The 18,381-nt window shown below is 46.8% G+C and overlaps 1 protein-coding gene, 1 long non-coding RNA gene and 1 pseudogene across 3 annotated transcripts in view; 1 reads left to right on the top strand and 2 right to left on the bottom strand.

Annotated features, from left to right (window-relative positions):
* Nucleotides 1–18,381, bottom strand: part of LOC148595876 (uncharacterized) — a 355,837-nt gene that overhangs the window by 282,579 nt on the left and 54,877 nt on the right. The gene's annotated exons all lie outside the window — the stretch shown is intronic.
* LOC148595877 (uncharacterized) lies at nt 20–1,341 on the bottom strand (annotated as a pseudogene). The gene is made up of 3 exons (XR_015914397.1): nt 1,255–1,341; nt 300–512; nt 20–263 (listed from the first exon to the last, which is right to left on the bottom strand). The product of XR_015914397.1 is annotated as an uncharacterized LOC148595877 (transcript).
* On the top strand, nt 8,392–14,431 carry SRSF3 (serine and arginine rich splicing factor 3). Its single transcript, XM_010210955.2, has 6 exons — nt 8,392–8,496; nt 9,339–9,546; nt 10,071–10,205; nt 12,384–12,422; nt 13,210–13,296; nt 13,557–14,431. Exons 2-6 carry the CDS (start codon nt 9,341–9,343, stop codon nt 13,582–13,584), a joined length of 495 nt encoding a protein of 164 aa, XP_010209257.1. The 5' UTR covers nt 8,392–8,496; nt 9,339–9,340; the 3' UTR covers nt 13,585–14,431.

Raw genomic sequence — 18,381 nt, 5'->3', positions numbered from 1 at the left:
GCTTTTCCTCACAACGTCACATGTCTAAAGCAACGCACCGACTGAGCTAGAGTCAAACTAGGGGGAGAAGTCCAGTTGCTGGGCACTAGGGTTTCTCTTGCTGCCCAGTTTGAAGGAGGCTCAAAAGATGTGGTGGGTTCCAGTTTCCCTTTGGGGTCTACATATACTGCAGTAAATCTGGCTTCTTTAACAGGGGGAGGCCTTGTTCTTTTTCCGTCAGTTCCAGCAGCTGCTTCACGGGGCTTGGAGCCTCCTCTCTGCTGCTGCTGGCGATGTGTCCGCTCCTCTGGGAATCCCACATGGCATTTGAAAGGGAAACATCCCTGCTGCTGGCAGTGTGTGCGGGATCTCCGCTCCTCTGGGAATCCCACATGGCATTTGAAAGGGAAACATCCCTGCTGCTGGCGGTGTGCACGCGACCCAGGGCGTTGTGGAGCCACATCAGGCGCTTGAGCCCTTGAAACTCCCTCCCTTTGTCATGCATGAGCTGATGCTCCGTCACTGCTCTCCTACTGCAACGGGAAGAAAGAGTTTTGATTACCTTGAATTCCCTTTAATAATAATAATAAAGCCAAATATAAGCACGGAGTGGCATAGTGACTTTCACAGATTCCTAGAGCACTGCAGTTTGGCTACACCCAAATTTGTGTTTTTTTTCAGAACTGCAAATACTGCAAGATTTTTTTTTTCTTTTTCATGACCTTAACGTTCTGGGATTGTTGTGTTTGCTTCTTTCCTTCCAGAGATGTAAGTCAAAAGATATTTAATTGAAATCAGTGGTGCCATGAAATTAAAACAAATCTTTATTTTCTTACGACATGTCAAAACGTTTGAGCCAAATATCAAGTGGGGAAAGCAGACTGATTCCAGGATAGAAATATTTCTGGATTTCAGGCAGTTTAGATAGAGCTAACTCCAGCTATAGGCTCACACTGCAGATTTGGATCTATATGGGACCCTAAACACAGGATCTCTGTCATCTCCTTGATTTGCATTGAGCATCTTTGCATGGTTTGCTAGTGTTTTTAAAAGCATCAGCTGAAATGCACTGAACATGGTGTATATATATATGTATATATATATATATATATTTGCATCTAAAATGCAACCAGCCTGATTCTGCACTGCATAAAGGAGGATGTAAAACATTGCTGCATCAGATGTACAGAATCTTCCTTCACCTGTGCCCTGGGGTTCATGGCAGTAAAGGACAACAGAGTCCGTTAAACCAAGATTAAGAGTGATATTGCTTACTTTTCAGTGCCTTGTAATGTTGCAAAACACGAAAGAAGAATTGCCAGAACAGTAACCATCTGCAGAGGTCTCTGGGGCAGGAACATTTTCTCTCTTCTTTGTTAAATCTGTTTGACAGGACAAGAAGTGATTGTTATTACCAAAAATCCTTTTTTTACCCTGACAAAATGAATTTCAACCTATAGGCATTAGTAATGGCAGAGCATATTGTGAGACATCACCTCATAACATAATTGCAGCTCCTAATATATAGCAGTAAAATATGAATATATTTCATAGTAAATTGCTACATTTCTTTCCTGGGAGTTCTGGATCTCCTTTTCTACTATTACCTGTTAATATTTTACTTCCTTCTATTATCCATTTGCCAGCACAGGAGATTATTTTATTTGGAAGTATTAAGATGTCTTCCTGATAAAAACTTAGCAGAAATATAGCCAAAAAACACCAAGATTTTGACCTTAGAAATGTGTTAGAAAAGTTAAGAAGAGCTAAAACTGGCCTATGCAGATTAAGTTAAAAAGTGGACACAGCCCTGGAATCTGGACTATCTGCAATCTGTGACTCAGCGAAGTGACAATTAAAAAATATAATTGTGCAACGATTATTTGCATCTAAGTTATACCTGTATTCAGTTCCTGAACTGTTCCTGGCATTGGTATCCCTATACCTACTCATCCTTTCAACCCTTCTGTTTCTTTATGACCGTGTCTATCATTGAAATTTCTGCCTTTTTTTTTACACTAATGACTGTACCCTGCTTTTAGGATTGACTTAAGGCTGTCTCTCTAATTACTAGCAAAATCTGGATTAATTGTTATATCAAAACCTAAATGGTTTTATAGCAGCAGCTAAATTGTTCATCAAGTATAATCAAGATGTGTTACCACATGTCAAAAACAGTGATTTCTTGAAGAAATAAATTTTGGTGCAGAAGCAGGTTGGGATAATAAGCAACTCCACTCAACATCTCCTCAGCTTAATTTATTAATGCAAATTTGGATATTAAAATAATAATGACTGGATGGAAAGGTAAATTATACGATATATTCAAAAGTAACATGGGATGTACTTACTCTTTTCTAGAGCCTGCGGTGGAGTGCTGATGAGCACGGATGTGTCTCCTTGCTAGTTTTCCAGTGACGCTCCAAGGGCAGTGACAGTGAGTGTCTTTCACCTTCTTTTATACCTGCCCAGAAAGCACAGAAACAATAGAAATGATCTCTACAGCATTTTGTGACTAAGACCTTTCCTCTCTTGTCAGTGAAATGAGACAGCTCCTGACTTCCAATGACGATAAATCTTGGATTCTAAGATGCTCTATTCATGGGGGACTATGAAAAAGATGATAAGTTTGTGGAAAGTGTCTTACTCCTTTGCTGTCTTTCCTATTTTGTGATAAAATTTCATTCTAACACAAATCCCACAATGTTGGAAAGTGTATATTTTAAGCTTCTGTTTTACTGGTGAGCAGGAAAAAGGTTTCTGGCATGCAAAACACATCTCCTTTGCTGTTCTCATAGATTCATACAATTTAGGACAAAAATGTTCACATCTGGAATCTAAATCAACAATATTGTTGATGTCTATAATGCCAATTATTCAATTAGCAAAACATGGCAGTTACTTGCAGAAAAACTAAGGAATTTGTTAATAAGATCCCACTGGATTTTAATGTTCAGTACAAATTTAAATGCATTGGTTGTTCAGTAAATTATATGTGTTTCAGATCTTAGAAACTAGAGAGAGATAGAGAAAACTTATCAACTCATTAAACAATCAAAAGCTAAGTAATAGCCCAGGCAAAAAGCCAAATTCTGATAGGCTTTGAACTCGCACCTGAAGCCATATGAGTTAATGCGGTGTGAGGTTTGATACCCACTTTATGATCTGTAACCAGGGTAATTTCACTGGAATGTAGAATGAGGTGGATGGTCCATTAGGCTGAACCACTGCTCTGTTTAAACTGACCACTTCCCATATGTGGAAGTGGATGTATTTGTCATTTCTGAGGAAAAAAAAAATCCCTGGAAGGATTGAAGGGAAGTTATAATTTACAGCAATTTTAAACAAATTATGAGTTAATTTCACATAGGCACAGCTATATCATGCTATTAAACTCAGTCTTGCCTGAATGCAAACACATTGGGACAAGTGGGCCAGGCCCTGTTAGCAGTCCTCATGCCATCTCATCTGTTCTCGCAGCTTCTATGGACATCAAATTGCTTTTTATTTTATTTCACACAACAGAATATTTTGAGCCTGGCTATTTCACAGCAATTAAATAAGTGTTCTTGATTTTGTTGCATGAATCCCAATTGTTAGAGAGTGTCACTCATTAAAGGGGACAAAATCTATCACCAATTAAAAGTGACATTTGTTAAACGGTGGTAAAATAGAAGACTGTTTCTCATCTTAGTTTCCAGGGTAGTCTGCAGTTACACTCAATTATGTGTCTGCGCAACCAAAGTTTCTTAGTTGCGTCTTCAAGGGCTAATAAGTATTGCCACAAATTATGTTCAGAACATCTGGTCTAATTCGTCCTGAACTTTTCAAGTCTGTTAGTAGCATCTCCACCAGAGCTAATACCACGGCAGGTTAGTCACACAGGCAGGTCTTCATTATATAGGCACTTGAAGCATTCTGCAGTGGCCAAGGTGCATCACCCTGGCTACTCCTTTCCAGTGGATATTTCTTTCCAACTGAGGATTCAGAAGTCCAAATTAACCTTGGATGTGTCTTTCTAATGTCTCCGAGAAGCCTCTGAGGACCCCGAGGTAACGTTACATCTCTGAGAAAAGCATCAGGCCCAAAGATTCTTGGCTCACACACCAGCCTTGGGATAGAAATGTTTGCAGGGACTGGTATCCATGGTTTGCAATATATTTAAAGAGAATAACAAATGTGTTCATATGTTTATATCACAGCCAGACACGTATCAGTTAATAATAATCATCTCTATTGAACGCAGGAGCGCTCAGTCCTGGCTTCACCATCCCTCAGCACTGGCATTGGACACTTGGACTATGTGACTTCTTCCTGCACATCTCTAATCTAAAGGACAACAAGGGAGCTTGGACTCAGTGTAACCCTCTAGATTCCTATGCAATTGGAATAATAATACTATGTTTTGCAAGAGGCAGAGGCACAAGTGTAGCAGGAGACAGGGATCATGGTAATGTGCTAATTGTACAAGGAGAAATCATACAAACTACAGTAGCAGGTGAGCTGCCCACCTGTCTTAGGTACATCCTCGCAGGAGCCCTTAACAAGCTAGAGCAGAGTAAGATCTCATTTTGCCTACAAAGCAATCAGAAAACCCAGCTGATTGGACCTGGGGGACTTCAGAGCCTCCTGCAAAGCCTAATCAATCCATCAAAGTTTCTGTTTCTTGGCTTCAAAGATCTTCACTTCCACCCTCCAGCTTTTCCTGGGCTGAGGGCCTGACTTCACACAACACAGAGCCTCTGCTGTCACCTTTTCCAGCAGGAGCCTTCGAGTGGGGAGGGCTGTGCCAATTATGGTTTCCCAGTGAGTGATTCCTTTGTTTTGCTTTCCAGCCCTCTCCCCAGGGAGCCAGGTGGGGGAGGAAGGGAATAGGCCTTGCTGCAGAGCATGAAAGAAAAAAGGAAAGAGAAAGCCTGGAGGCCTAGTCGAGGGGGGAGAAGAAACGAGAGGAGGCAAGGGAGAGCAAAGAGAATTTGCAAATAGCCTCGTTAGGAAGATAGTGGGGGGAATCCTCATGCCTGAGACTTGAAAACTTAATTAAACAAGCCTAAAGAACAGTATCTGCAGGGAGATGGATAGAGCTCATGAATCCTTTCCCGTGCACCTTTCAGTACATCCAGTAGTAGCAGGAGTTTGTGCCCTGGCAGATTTGGTGCTTCTGTAATGCAAAAAAATCCACTTTGTTGCCTCTTTTCTCCCCTTCCTCAGTGCTTCCCGCCTGACAGACTGCGCCGCATCGGAGCGGTTCGGCGCGGTGTGTGGAAAGACGGGCACCGCCCTGGAGAGGAAGCAGTTTGACCGCACACGGATGGTAAATATAGCTTCCCCCCGCGCCGAGCGGCTGCTGCTCTCCCTGCCCGGCCTCCCTACCCGGGGGCTGGAAGGAAGTGACACCTCGCAGCGCAGCCGGGGCGCGGGGGCTCTGCACCGCCGCACCCTGCTGGCTCCGTGCCCCTGGGGCCATCGCCAGCCCTGTGCCTGTCAGAGGGAGGAGACGACAGCAGCATCACCTTGGTAACCCATTAATGGAGGTGAAGATGGAGATGAAACTCAGCTGCCTGAGAGAGGGCTCCAGGTTTCCCCTTGATTTGAGGACATGTAGCTGTTCTCTACACCCCACCCCTCCGCCCTTTTCTTTTTTCTTGTATGGGGGTATAATCCTGTGCAATCCTAAAAGGCATAAATAATCCCCTTGGGAGTGGAAGGGGGGTACAGGCTTCAGAACTAGCGTCTGGCCTGTGTGGGTAGGTTTAAATGCTGGCCCTTAAGCCCGTAGCTAGTGCACCTTCCTAAGGAGGGCTCCTGCAGCGAGCCAGCCCTGGCATTGTAATTCTCCTTTTACTTTTTTTCAGACGTGCTCAAGTCTCTCAGAGCTCTACCTGAACACAGTAACAAGGGTAAGTGTTGCACCTGCCATGGAGCTCAGCCTTGAATCTGAAAGGGTGCTTTCTTTTCCTAAATCAGTCCTCAATATGGAATATTTTCTGCTCACAAAACAAGTTGTGGCAAGGTTGAAACAAAGTCTCTGCTCCCTTGCGCTGTTTCTGTGAACCTCGCTGTGCTCTTGCAGCTTGATTCTGGTTGCAGAACGCCTGGAAAAGTCTCCTGATAACCTCAGCTGAGCGAAAACAAAAAGGATATCTTCCAGTGCCGTGAGGCCAGCTTTCCATGAAAAACCCTTTGGGATCTGCCCCTGCAAGAGGGGAATGCCGCCATCTGGTGCCCATATCTTGGTTTTGGCTGGACTAGGTGAGGAGGTGGATGGGTAGGAACTGGCCCCAGATGAGTCCAAGGCTCATCTTTTACTCAGGGGTGGCCTGAAATCCTGCCTGGGCTTCCCGAGCACTTAGGATCTCCTTCCCAGATCCTCAGGAAGCAGTGAGACGCTTTATGCTGGAGGAGCGCCCAGTTTATGGGCCTCCCAGCAGCAGGGTCCAGGGATTATAAACAATGTCCTCAAATATAAAAGAAGCAGAAAGCGGGCGTTAGACTCTGAGATGCAGCTAAAACTCTTCACAGGAGTATTGCTGAAATACAGACGTTTGTAAACTGAGGGGACAGGTCAGAGGGACCTGCAGAGTTGCTGTTTGTAGCTTGTAAACAGAAGAGCAGTTGTGGCAGGAATAAGCACACGCAGACTGGTTTTAGTGTATCTAAAGATCAGACAGATGCTTCATTGCTTCTGTAGAAAATAGCTTTCATCAAGATTAGTGTATTGACAGGATGTGAAAATGGGCTGAATCCGCAAGAATTGCGCAAGCGAGTCCAGGTGTGACACATAGTGACACTCAAAGTTGATCCAGGCTATCATCTTTTGGGAGACAAGAGGGGCATCATAAAACTGACTGAAAATGTGAGAACAGGGGGAGGGGGTTATTATTTTATTTTTGTCCTGCCAAAGTGTCATTGCCACAATTCAGACCTGTCTTTTGTCATGATCATTTGGTCTCCGTGTAATGCCAAAAGCAAGCTGAAAATGGGAAAGCTAAATGTTTGCATTTTGCATGACGTGCTGCTTAGGGCATGTGATTTCTAAAGCATGGTGATGGTGCACCTAACGCCATATAGAAGTGCCTTGACTGTAGCAGGTGGTACCTCCTAAATGAGTGCTGAATTCCTTGCTCCCTTTGCAGGAGGTGAGCCTGTCTTTGAATAAATCCTCTCTTGCCAAGTCTGTCATCTGTAATTATTCCTATGTCACGAGTAGCTTTGGCATGAAGCTAAAGATGAGACACAGATTATGAGTTTGTCAGCGTTGCTTTCTCACTAGTGTCTTGGTGAGTATTGCAAAATTTAAAACACATTTCAAACGTACAGTATGTGATAAAAGGAAGATGCTAGTAAACATTGCAGAAAAAAAAATAATTGGGAAGAGTTGGGAAAAAGTTGGGTTAAAGTCAGGAAGGGAGGCAAACATGGGAAATCACCATCTCAAAGAAACCATTTGAAGTCAAATGGTTAGTTACAATTAACACCTTTGCTTTTATGGTGTCCAGAAATTAACTACCAGATATTTTAGGCTACAGAAAATTGTATTTCCTTAAATGAAAACTGATAATTGTCAGATAACTGTGTACGTTGGAGGTGTTTTAGAGCACTGATTACTTCAAAATTCTTGTTGGTTCTCTGCCAAGTGGATATTTTTGATTCTTAAAAGCATTTTACTCATAAGATGCTTCTAAAGCTAATGAGGGATGCTGTGAAAGGATTTTGGAAAAAATCAAATGAATAATGTTGGCTGGTCATCCTTAATCCAAGTATTTCGGATGTGCTGAGTGAACCTTTGCAGAATTCCTGAGTGGAAGACACAATGAGTGTACACTAATTTGTGCCCAAAATACCTTACTCTATTTAATACCTAGAGAAAACACAACCTAGAGAAAATTAATGTGTGTGTGTATATGTATATGCACAATACTCCATGGATGGTGGAAACGCCCCTTCTTGCCTTTGTAAACTTGAAATCTACCCTAAACTTTTGGGTAACCCTGAGTTTTGTCCTTGGGGTTAAGTAACTATCAGTGACTCGAGTTTTCATATGAGCTTAGGGCAAGGAGCTGAATAACATGACCTGAACGCAGAAAAATAAAGGGGGAAAAAAGGTTTATTTTTCCTTTAAGTTAAGAAAATAACCTGTCGAGGGTGTTTCCGCTTCCTTTTTTTTCCCCTGAGGGCGAGTCCAGAGACCGCTGCAACCCAGCGGTAACGGCCGCGACTGCAGGCGGGGACCAAACGGCCCGGGCGCCATTTGGGGCTGCGCGGCCGCGCCACAGGGTGGGCGTGTCCGGCGGAGGGGGCGGGACCAAGGCCCTGTCAATCGACGCAAAGGAGCCTTCTCATTCGCTGCCCGGAGCCCTCGCGCGGGAGCGCGCGGCCCGTATATAAGAGCGGGAGGGACCAGCGCTTGCCGCCATTTTGTCCAGTGAGGAAAAGCGGAGCGGGAGTCTCATTGCGGGTCGGGCCGGCTGCGAAATTAGCGCGGGCTCCCTTCGCCCGCACTCCCTCTTAGCAGCGGTGAGGAGCTTCACCTCGGAGAGCGGGGAGGGGGGGAGGCGGCAGCCGCGGTCCCGGTCCCCGGAAGGGCGAATGGAAGCGGCACGGCCCGGTAACGGCGAACAAAGAGCCGCCGCCATTTTGTAAAGCCGGGCCGCGGGCGGCGGCCGCCGCTACGCTGGGCGGAGAAGAGGCGGCCAGGCCGCGGATCGCCCCGAGGAGCCCGCGCGTCGTCCATCTCTTCCCCGCAGCGGTGGCCAGAGAGGCGAGGCGCGGCCGGGCGGGAGGAGCCGCGGGGGTGGCGTGGCGCCCGCCCGCGCCGGCGGGTGGCGGTTCCCTACGCAGCGCCGAGGAGAGGCCCTGGAGGCGCCTCCTGAGCCTTCCCGCCGTGCTCCTCGCCGAGGATGGCGCCGTTTTCAGCAGCTTCCCCCGAAGGCCGCCCGGGGAACAATGGAGCCCTTTGCCCGCGCAGCGCTTCCCCCTCCCACCCCTCCCTAAGTAACCCGGGGCTGCAGAGAAACTTCCCCCAAAGTTGGGGGCAATAGAAATCAATCTCCCCAAGACGTTCTGATTCAGAAGTAACATTTAAATTAAATTTTAATTAAACAGTGGAAACAAGACAGCATTTTTTTGGGGGGGATCCTATTTTACTGATTTTTAAACATCCCTTGCACTCCCCTCAGGTACTCACATGCACACAGGAACACTTCTAGGGAAGGATCTCTTTCCAAATACCAGTTCATTTTGCTATTGCAGCTTTGCAGAAAGCAAGTCAGCTGAATTATTCTCTGCTTAGGTGAATAAGCCATCGTTGTCTGTTAAATAAATAGGAATTTTCTTTTTTTGTTTTTCTTCTGTCTTAGCAATGCATCGTGACTCTTGTCCGCTGGACTGCAAGGTTTATGTGGGTAACCTTGGCAACAATGGCAACAAAACGGAGTTAGAGCGAGCTTTTGGCTACTATGGACCACTGCGCAGCGTCTGGGTGGCAAGAAATCCTCCTGGCTTTGCCTTTGTGGAATTTGAAGATCCACGCGATGCAGCTGATGCTGTGAGAGAACTAGATGGAAGGTAAAATGTGCTGTTTATGATGTGGTTCACTTAATGAAAATAACAAAGTGCAGCTAGTGGTAGTGTTTAAAGGTGGGCAGCTTCAAAAGCAAACATTTAATAATGCATCTGTTAATGCAGAATTATTTGTGCAGTGATTTAAGAGCTTTATACTGCAAGAATAACACTGGGAGAGCTAATTGAACATTTTAGACTTAAACTCTGAAGTTGGCTGTGTCATTTATATCAATTCAGCTCAAGATGGTGTTTCAATAAAGATGCAGGAACTGATAAGTGGAACTCCTCCAGGTTCCTTCCCTGCCCACTTTAGTAGTTCGAGCTTTCAGAATTGGCCAGACCTTTAATTGGTCGTGCTGTGGTCTGTTTTTTAAAATTCTGTGAAAGGTAAGGTGTGTTTGGCTAAAAAGATGATGGAGATCATTTCCCTCATCTCCACCATGGGGGTTCATTCCTCTATGAACGTTGTCTTTTGTGCAAACAGGGTTGTTGAGAGGAAAGCTAATGAAGGGCGCTTCCTTTTTCAGAACCCTCTGTGGGTGTCGAGTCAGAGTGGAGCTCTCCAATGGTGAAAAGCGGAGTCGGAACCGTGGTCCCCCTCCATCCTGGGGCAGGCGCCCTCGAGATGACTATCGCAGGAGAAGTCCTCCTCCTCGCCGCAGGTACCCTGGGGTCAGAGTACCCTCATAGAGCAGTTGGCACTGTTACCACTTAGCATCATAGAAGCAGGCTTTGTAAAGCATGTTGATGGATAACATTCATCTATCTGATCACAATTTGGAGATGCCAAATGCTAAAAAACCAAAATGGAGGTGAACATAAGTTGTGTTGAATGTTGGCTTTTGTCCTTAGGTCACTGTGCAAGTTGGTAGTCAGCGCCCTCTGTCCTGGATTTATCCTCTTTCCTCCCCAAATCCGCTCATCTTCTAGCCACACTTTCCCGTTCTTCCCCATACTTCAACTTAGGCTGTTCCTTTCCTTTATTCCATAATGGCAAAACATTACATACGGCAACTTAGCTTTTTCATACAGAAGTATTTCTCCTCTTTATTTGCACAATTTAAATACTCCAAGTAGGCAGCTGTTGCAATAATAAATCAAGTAACAGTTGCTCTAACCATCCAAAACCTAAGAACTCTAGCATCAATTTTAAATGAAATCATCACGTGACAATCCTGTCGCTTGAGATTTGCAAACCCAGGTCTAAAATAGAGCAGGATTTTTGGTAACTGGCACATTCTTGGACCCAGACTAGGTTGTCTGGCTGTTAACTGCAGCATGGCTCTTGCAGGACTGAGTTGACCTGTTGCAGGTGAGTGAAGTCCTCACAAGTCAGGGTCTCGAGCTTACCCTTTTGCTGTTGAAAAAATAACACAGTAGGAGTAATTGTTAGCTAATAGATGGTTGTACTGATGGCTTGTTTTTCATTTTTTTTATGCTTTTTGGTCCATCTATTAATAAAAATGAACCCGTTACAGAGTCACCATCATGTCTCTTCTCACCACCCTCTGAGTCTGCATTAGCCAGTCAACTAGCCCTTTCAGCGTCATGTGACCAGCGCGCCCCATGCAGCTTGGCTGGTGTCGTTTCACATGACCCAGGCATGGCCAGTCGTCAGGTTGCACCGCCCTTTGGTTCCCGAGCATGCTGTTTTCTCTCAGCCTTCTCTCCAACCTTAACCAAATCGGCAGCAGCCACCTCGACCGCCCACACATTCCCGGCCAATCAGCTCAGCTGTTTATTTACCAAATGTCTTCACAACAACTACAGCAGCAGCCTTCGGCTAACAAAAAAGCAGGAAAAATCCACAACACCCCCTTCGCCAACCAACTAAATACAACGCAACATCTGGCAAAACCTTTTCAGCAAATTCTTCTTGGCAGTCAGTCCGGCAGCCTCACCTCACCATTTCTAGCTTGTTGAAACCAAAAACTAGTAAGTTTTTCCTGCTTATACAGTTTACTGCTGGTTAAAATAAGGAGTAAGCGGCTTATAAGTAATTACTTTTCTCAATCAAAGGCTGGCTGTGCATAATTTGAGTGGTAACGTACATATGTTGCTTGAGAAAACTTTTAAGGGTGATATGGAAGCTCTTACACTGTAAATAAAACAACGTGAAAACCAGTATATTTGCATGTGAGATGCCAAGCTAAATTTTTAATAAAGCTCTAACAAACTTAGCTTTTCCTTGCCAAAAAAATCCTATCACCTTTAAATGGTTTTACTAACAGTTTTCAAAACTTAAAACAATTACTTTTTGGGATGAACTGGGCCGAGCTAAGTTTTTGTTTTTTTCTTTTTTCTTTTTTTTTTTTTTCTTAAAGAAAGTCTAAACACACTTTTTGGCATTAAGAATGACAATCACAAATATGCAGTTCTAATGTAGCACTTAATGGCATTATCAATATTTACACTGAGCGCATTTTCACTTTTTTCCACTTGGTATCTCTGATGTCTTGTTGTGGACCTTTTTGGCTTGCATGGGTTCCAAAACATTTGATCTGTGCTATTTTTTTTTCTTTTTCCTTTTTTTTGGAACCACTCGTGGGACTTTGGTGTGGTGTTCTGGGCAGTGTATTTAGTTGAAATGGAAGTGTTGCATTGGACAACTCTGCTATGAAGCATTCGTAGTTAAAGTGATTCGTGGTTGGAAACGTGCTGTTCACACTGAGCTTTGTTTTACTGCCTAATCTTTCCATGCGTTTTACTGGATGATGGATGCCAGTTATTCTTGGCACGTTCCCTGGGCCCAACAGTGAGTTTGACAGTTGGGAAATGCCTCACTCCATGAATGCAGCAAGAATTGGTAAAAAGCCTCACTTCTTTCTTTCTGGTTCTAGATCACCACGAAGGAGAAGCTTTTCGCGTAGCCGCAGCAGGTACGTAGCAGATTCATCCACACTCTCAAAAGTTGATTCTGGGGTAGTAAAGATGTGAGGATAGGAGTTGCAGCTCAACAAAGGAGAAAAACGGGTTTGCTTCTGTTGCGGCGCTTGTCAAGAATTTAATATATTTGCACAGCTTTTTGAGATTAAAGGGTTATTGTCTGAAATACAGAAGCAAATGAGGAAATACAAAAAATGGAAACAAATACCTTTTGTGTTCCACAGCTTTCCAGGGTCCCCAGTGCTTCTCTGAATTTTTCATGCTGAAAAGCTACTTTCCTGCAGGTGCTGTGCACCTTAAGTATACATTATGTGAAACAGAGTTGCTAGTAAGCGTGTTATCTTTTCATGTAGTGTGAAATGATAGGTGCTACTGCAGTTCTTAGAGGATTTTTGAAGCCTTGGGCATTTAGATGCCATTCTTACGTTCACATGGTGTAGGATGCTGCATCCCTGCAAGGAAACCAAAAAGTGAAGGGATTCTGTGCGCTCCTTTCTTCCATAGCTGAGGCAACAAGTGCCACTTTATGACTCTGAACAGCTACTGCTGCAGAGGACTGGGTGACTGTTCACAGTGTAACTTAGGCAGTACTGAATGGCTCAAGTTGATTAATCCTACCTGAAGGAAAGGCTAATACTATAATCTGAAACCATTTTTTTTTCTCTGACCGAATAGTTAAAACTTTAACTCTCTAAAGGGAACCTCTTCAGATAGTTCTGTAAGCTACGTGACTTCACTTTGCTCCGATGCTGCATTCATCTTTATTGTAATTTTTAATAGGTCCCTCTCCAGAGACAGAAGAAGAGAGAGATCGCTCTCACGGGAGAGGAACCACAAGCCTTCTCGCTCCTTCTCCAGGTCTCGCAGGTAGGACTAGCTACATGCTAATTAAGTATTTTGAATAAATCTGTACAAATTTCAGTTTCTTGTGGGAAAACTGCAATAGGAAAAGCATCTCTTGAGTATGTCTTAGGATGCTCTTTATTTGAGGCAGTAGATGATCGATTTTCATTTAAAAAGCAGTAATTTAAACTGCTTCTAAGTTGTGTGCTGAATTGGGCTGGGATGTTTCAAATGAAATGTGCAGTTCTTGCCACTCTGCAACTAATCCATGTTTTCTTCTTCAGTCGCTCCAGGTCAAATGAGAGGAAATAGGACTTTCAGAAGGAGCTGTGTACAGGAAGTCATTAGATCTGAGGACAGGAGGAGTATGTACAGAACATTGTTTTGTTTTGAAACTTCATAAAGCTTGGCGCATTTTTAAAATGTTTTAGCTGTTGAACTTGCTTTGTTCCTTGTATCTTGTAACAGGTGACAAATGTAAAGATGTGAATCTGTATATGGTTCTAAGCAGATCATATGATTTGTAATATTAATTACTTTTCAATGTACCCTTATACATAGTTTTTGTTTGTGTGTTGAATGGTAATCAGTTTGTCTTGCATAGATAGAAGAATGTTTCTGGTCCTATTCTGGAGTGTCTTTTGTTGGAGTTCAGCTTTTGGAAGGAAGTTTGCAATGAAGGTAGTAGTTAATTGCAAGAATATGGCCATAAATAATGTTCAGTCTATGCAGAACAAGAAGTAGATGTTTCATAGTGCAGTTCTCGGAAAGAGAGTCGGGAATGTCAAGCCAACGGCAAGTAAAGGGAATGACTGAGCTGTGCTTTTATCCAGAGCTCTAGTTCTGACTTCCCGTTACCTGGAACAGAGCTACCTTATATTATGTGAAATGTAAATTTTTAGCCCTGGAGTCGGTCAATTTTGTACTTATTGTGACTAGACTACGTCTTAACTAGATGATTGCTTGATTAACCATCTATTCCAGAACCTCTGAATAGACCAAATATGCAACAGAACTGACAACTGGAGTGGATGAGTTGAATGTATAATGGTACATTGTAAAAGTTATGAATTAAACATTTCTTTACTGTACAAGAATTTTCATGTCACTTGTAAAATGTCTTTTGTGAGATCCTTGGGATTAAAGTTTTGGTTACAAATTGTTGTTTAGTATTTAACTTGACTAGCCAGCATACACAGCAGAACACTTGCTTGCATAGCCTGGTCCAGCTTGCATCAAGTTAAATGCCCTCTGCAAGAGGGAGTAAAATTACACTCATCCTCACTGTCATACATCTGCAACACCTAGACTCTGTCATGTGTTTCAGGTGTTAAATGCTGGTCACCACCTGCATTTGATTGTCAAATACCACTTGGCACCTAGGCAAGAGGCAGAACCTCTTTCTATTACTACAAACTGTCAGCTTTAGAAATAGAGCATAGATGAGGTTGGGAGAGGGGAGCTTGAACTCCTGTCTGCTTGTGAGCCCCAGCAGGGCTTGCTGGAGAAGGAACAAGAGTTTGGAAGGCTTCTCTACCTCTTTTCTTCCTAGTAGGGTTGTTACATTTAAGTCCGTAAGCTGAAGCCTTGCATGAAGATTCAGCCCCCAGCGCAAAGTTGTGCTGTGGTTAAGCGTAATTAGAGCTCTCTGCCTGCCTCACTGCTGCTCTTCCCCCTTGTATCCAATGAAGGATGAGCTACAGCACAGCTTTAATCAGCTGCGTTTAGATTGAATCCTAATCTGTTACCAGTCCTCTTCTAATTTCCTCCATGTGTGTGATAATCCAGAGAGGAGAAACTGAGTGCAGCAGTTTCCCAGAAAAGCGTGTCTGGTTAAAGGGAGGGTGCAGGAAGCAGCAAAGCAGCCTCAGAGCGTGCAGCGGTGCGGGGCAGCGGCTCTGCACCCTCCTCGCTACCCGGCAGAGGTCGGGCTGCCCCGTGGGCACGCGTGGCTCCCTCAAACCATCCATGGCTCCTGCAGGGACGTTTCTAGCTGATGACAGGCAGCCAGGGGCTGTGATGACACTTTGAGCCACGCACAGCCGCACTCCTGTGTTTTAATATGTTGTTCTGCCCTGGGTTGACTGCAGAGGGGCTGCAGCTCCTTGCCTGTGAGAGCATCTCCCGCTGGCACCGTGTTCGCTCATTCAGCTCGCGGGAGCAGCCGCTTTCCAAGAGCTCAAAGCACCCGAGGAGGGAGAGAAACCTGCAGCGCCTCGCTCGGAAGAAGGGCAGGATCCTCGCACGCAAGGAAGGCTGCAGAACGGGGGGTGCTTCTCAGCTTTGGATTTCTGACTTCTATAGGTTGCTTCCTCAAAATTAAAATTGAGGAAATGTTTCTGTTGGCCTTAATCGATGGGGTGCTTACTTGGCTGTGCTTGTTGTCAAGCAGAAAGTAAGGCCAAAGAAAAAAGTAAGGAATCTTTCCCTTGAATAGCCAATTTTCCTTGAAAACTATTAAAATCATTCAGTAAAGCAGATCCATTAAACATAGCATCCCAGCACCCTCAGCTAGCTAAGACACATCCCTACTTCTAGAAACACATGTAATTGCCCTGTTTTCTGTTTAATTTCCAAAGTTTCGGCTAGGCTGCTCTCCTGGGCTGCTCTAGGCACTTGTCGTGGTTGCAGATTTGCCGTTCCGGCCGACCCCTGTTCCGGACTGTTTCTAACATCAGATGTGGACAAGTCACGAAGGGGGCGGCGCAGCGGGAAGGAACACCGTGTTCCAGGTGATTCGGTCGTCTCTTATTTACTGATCTAGCAGCTCACAGAGCTGCTGCTGGGACGAGCGCTCGCGCTGGCTGTCGCGGTGCTGCTGCTCGGGCCTCCCAGCCGTCTGCAGCCCAACTCGGGTGGTTTTTCCGCAGGTTCTGGCACCGTTGCTCCTCCCGCTCGCTCGCGTGCTCCTGGCCGCGCGCTGGCCGTGGCGACGCCACCGGTCGGTGACGCTTTGCGTGGGCAGCCGAGGCGCCGGGCGGCGCAGCGGGGGCGCCGGGCCCGGCGGGCGCTCGGCACGGGCTGCCGGCGCTGCCCGTATCGGGGTGGAGCGGCCGTATCAGGGCGGACCCCGCGTCGCCCTGGGTGTCGCTTTGGGGCGCCGGGACATCGCGGCTGCCAGCTGTGGCGGGGAGCGTTATCGCGGCCGCGCGCGGAGGAAGCGGCCGCGCTCGGAGGGTGCTGCCCATCGCAGCTCTCCCTGCCGGGCTCCGCGCAGCGTTTCCTGGTGCCGGTGCCTCCGGATTGACGGGCTTCTCCTGCGCTGCCACTAGGAGCTTTGGGGAGGAGGTTGCCCGGCTGGGGCGGGAGGGCTCAGGCCCGCCGGGGTCCCCGTGCTCGGCTCGTGCTGCTCGGGGACGTGCAGTTACACCTGGGCTTCCCAGCGCCGCTTCCCAGCCCATTCCCAGCACGGCTTGCCCTCCTCCGCAGCAGGGATGTATCCGCGTGTCTCCGTAATCCCCGCGGCTCTGGGTGACCTCCCTCCTCACGTCCCTTGGGACATGTTGCAGTTGGTCTTGCCCTGCCTTCGGTCTTCTCCTACAAATCCCAGGTTTCTCTGGATCCCCTGTCTTTCATCTCCATGGAGCAACACTGACACTCGTGGGCAAGGCAGAGGAACTAGCGAGGGAGGAAAAAACAAAAGGAAAAGGCTCCATGTCGGCACTTGGGAATCTCCAGGTTGGAGCGACCAAAGCTCCGTGGCCGGGGATGGATCCCGGTGGTCTCCGTCACCAGGGATGTCAACGCGCAGGGTTGGGAACATCAGTCACATCCTCCTCCCGCTCAGCTCCTAACGACTGGCGCTGCTTCCCAGCGGATTTCCAGCGAGCGCACAGAGCGGCCCGACGCGCTCCGGCCGGGAGCACCTTCCCGCAGCCCTCGGCTCCGGCCCAGCAGCGCCTCGGGATCCTGGGATGGGAATGGGGCAGGCAGGGGGAAGCAGCAAAGCGCAAAGTGGGCGACCGAGCGCCTGGTTCTCCCGGCAGCCCCGACGGCGGCCGCGAACAATGAGGCTCTTTGGTGCCAGCCAGAAAAGAGGGAGAAAAGAAAACGCGCCCGGATGGCTCCGGGAAAGTCAGCGGAGCAATTACGTTAATGACTGGGAACGGGCCTTAAAAAATAAATAAAAAGACAAAACCCGGCCCCAATATTGAGCGCAAACGAGCAAGGGGCTGAATGAAGCGGGCGATTCATCGCTCCTGCATCCGGGAAGCTTTCCAGGAAGCCGAGGGCCTGGCAGGATCCCGCTGCACCGGGGGCTCATCAAAATACCTGCATAACTGGAGCGGACGGGGCCGGGAAGCGGCTGATTAACGCGATCCGAGTGCTTTTAGGGGCAGAGTTAATGAAGCATTCCGCGTTTTGTCAGGCTCGCCTTTCTTTCCTGGGAAAATCCTATTAGGATAAAAATCACTTAATTGGGCACTTCAAAGAGCTGCTGGGAAAAGGGCCCTCGCTGGGCTGCGAGCGCCGCTCGGCCGAACACTGCGCCCATTTAGCCTTTGCTGGAGCGCGCTGCGCTGGGAGCCCTCGCTGTTCCCGCTGAAAAGGGGGAAAAAGCTTGTTAGGAGAGAGAATAATAAAAAAAAATCAAGATTTCAATCTTGCTGAAGAGGTTTCTGCCGCCTGGATGTTGGTGGCTTCCTCCCTGGCAGAGCTTCTTGTCAAACCTGTGTAGGATGAGCTGGGTTCACCCTCTTGCAAAAGAGCTCGGTGCAACCGGCTCATCCCAGGGCTGCTTTTGCTGCCTTCACCCCGAAAAACCCGGAGGAGGCTGAACCACTCCTGCTTCCACCAGTGAAACAAGTGGAATAACAGGAAAATCCCCTTTCCTGCATCTTTGCTTCCCTGTGCTCAGGCACCGAGGCCTGAACCTGCTGCTGTCAGCTCTGGGCTGTGCCGTGTGGGATCCGCTCGGTATCAGGGGGATGGATGCATCCGCACGGATGCGTCCGGACACGTTTCCCGGTGCGGCACTGACTCACCCGCCGCCGCCGTGATTAACAGCGCTGCGTACGTGGCCCCAGCGTCTCCCTCGCCCCACGTCCCGGGCTTGGGGACACCCCGGCAGGACGAGGCCGCGGGGCAGCGGGAAGCGCCGCTCGCCCT

This window comes from Tinamus guttatus, unplaced genomic scaffold (assembly GCF_059628265.1).
Source record: "Tinamus guttatus ecotype Peru unplaced genomic scaffold, ASM5962826v1 Tinamus_guttatus_pri_ptg000049l, whole genome shotgun sequence".
In the NCBI taxonomy this organism is placed as follows: Eukaryota; Metazoa; Chordata; class Aves; order Tinamiformes; family Tinamidae; genus Tinamus; species Tinamus guttatus.
The sequence above is the reverse complement of the archived record's forward strand: the minus strand, read 5'-3'. Positions and strand labels throughout refer to the sequence as shown.

Bases quoted from the DNA above. Each gene is read 5' to 3' on its own strand.
- SRSF3 (XM_010210955.2), top strand. From the start codon at position 9,341: ATGCATCGTGACTCTTGTCCGCTGGACTGCAAGGTTTATGTGGGTAAC. The intron at 9,547-10,070 runs GTAAAATGTGCT...TTCCTTTTTCAG, and splicing joins GTGAGAGAACTAGATGGAAG to AACCCTCTGTGGGTGTCGAG. The intron at 13,297-13,556 runs GTAGGACTAGCT...TTTCTTCTTCAG, and splicing joins TCCTTCTCCAGGTCTCGCAG to TCGCTCCAGGTCAAATGAGA.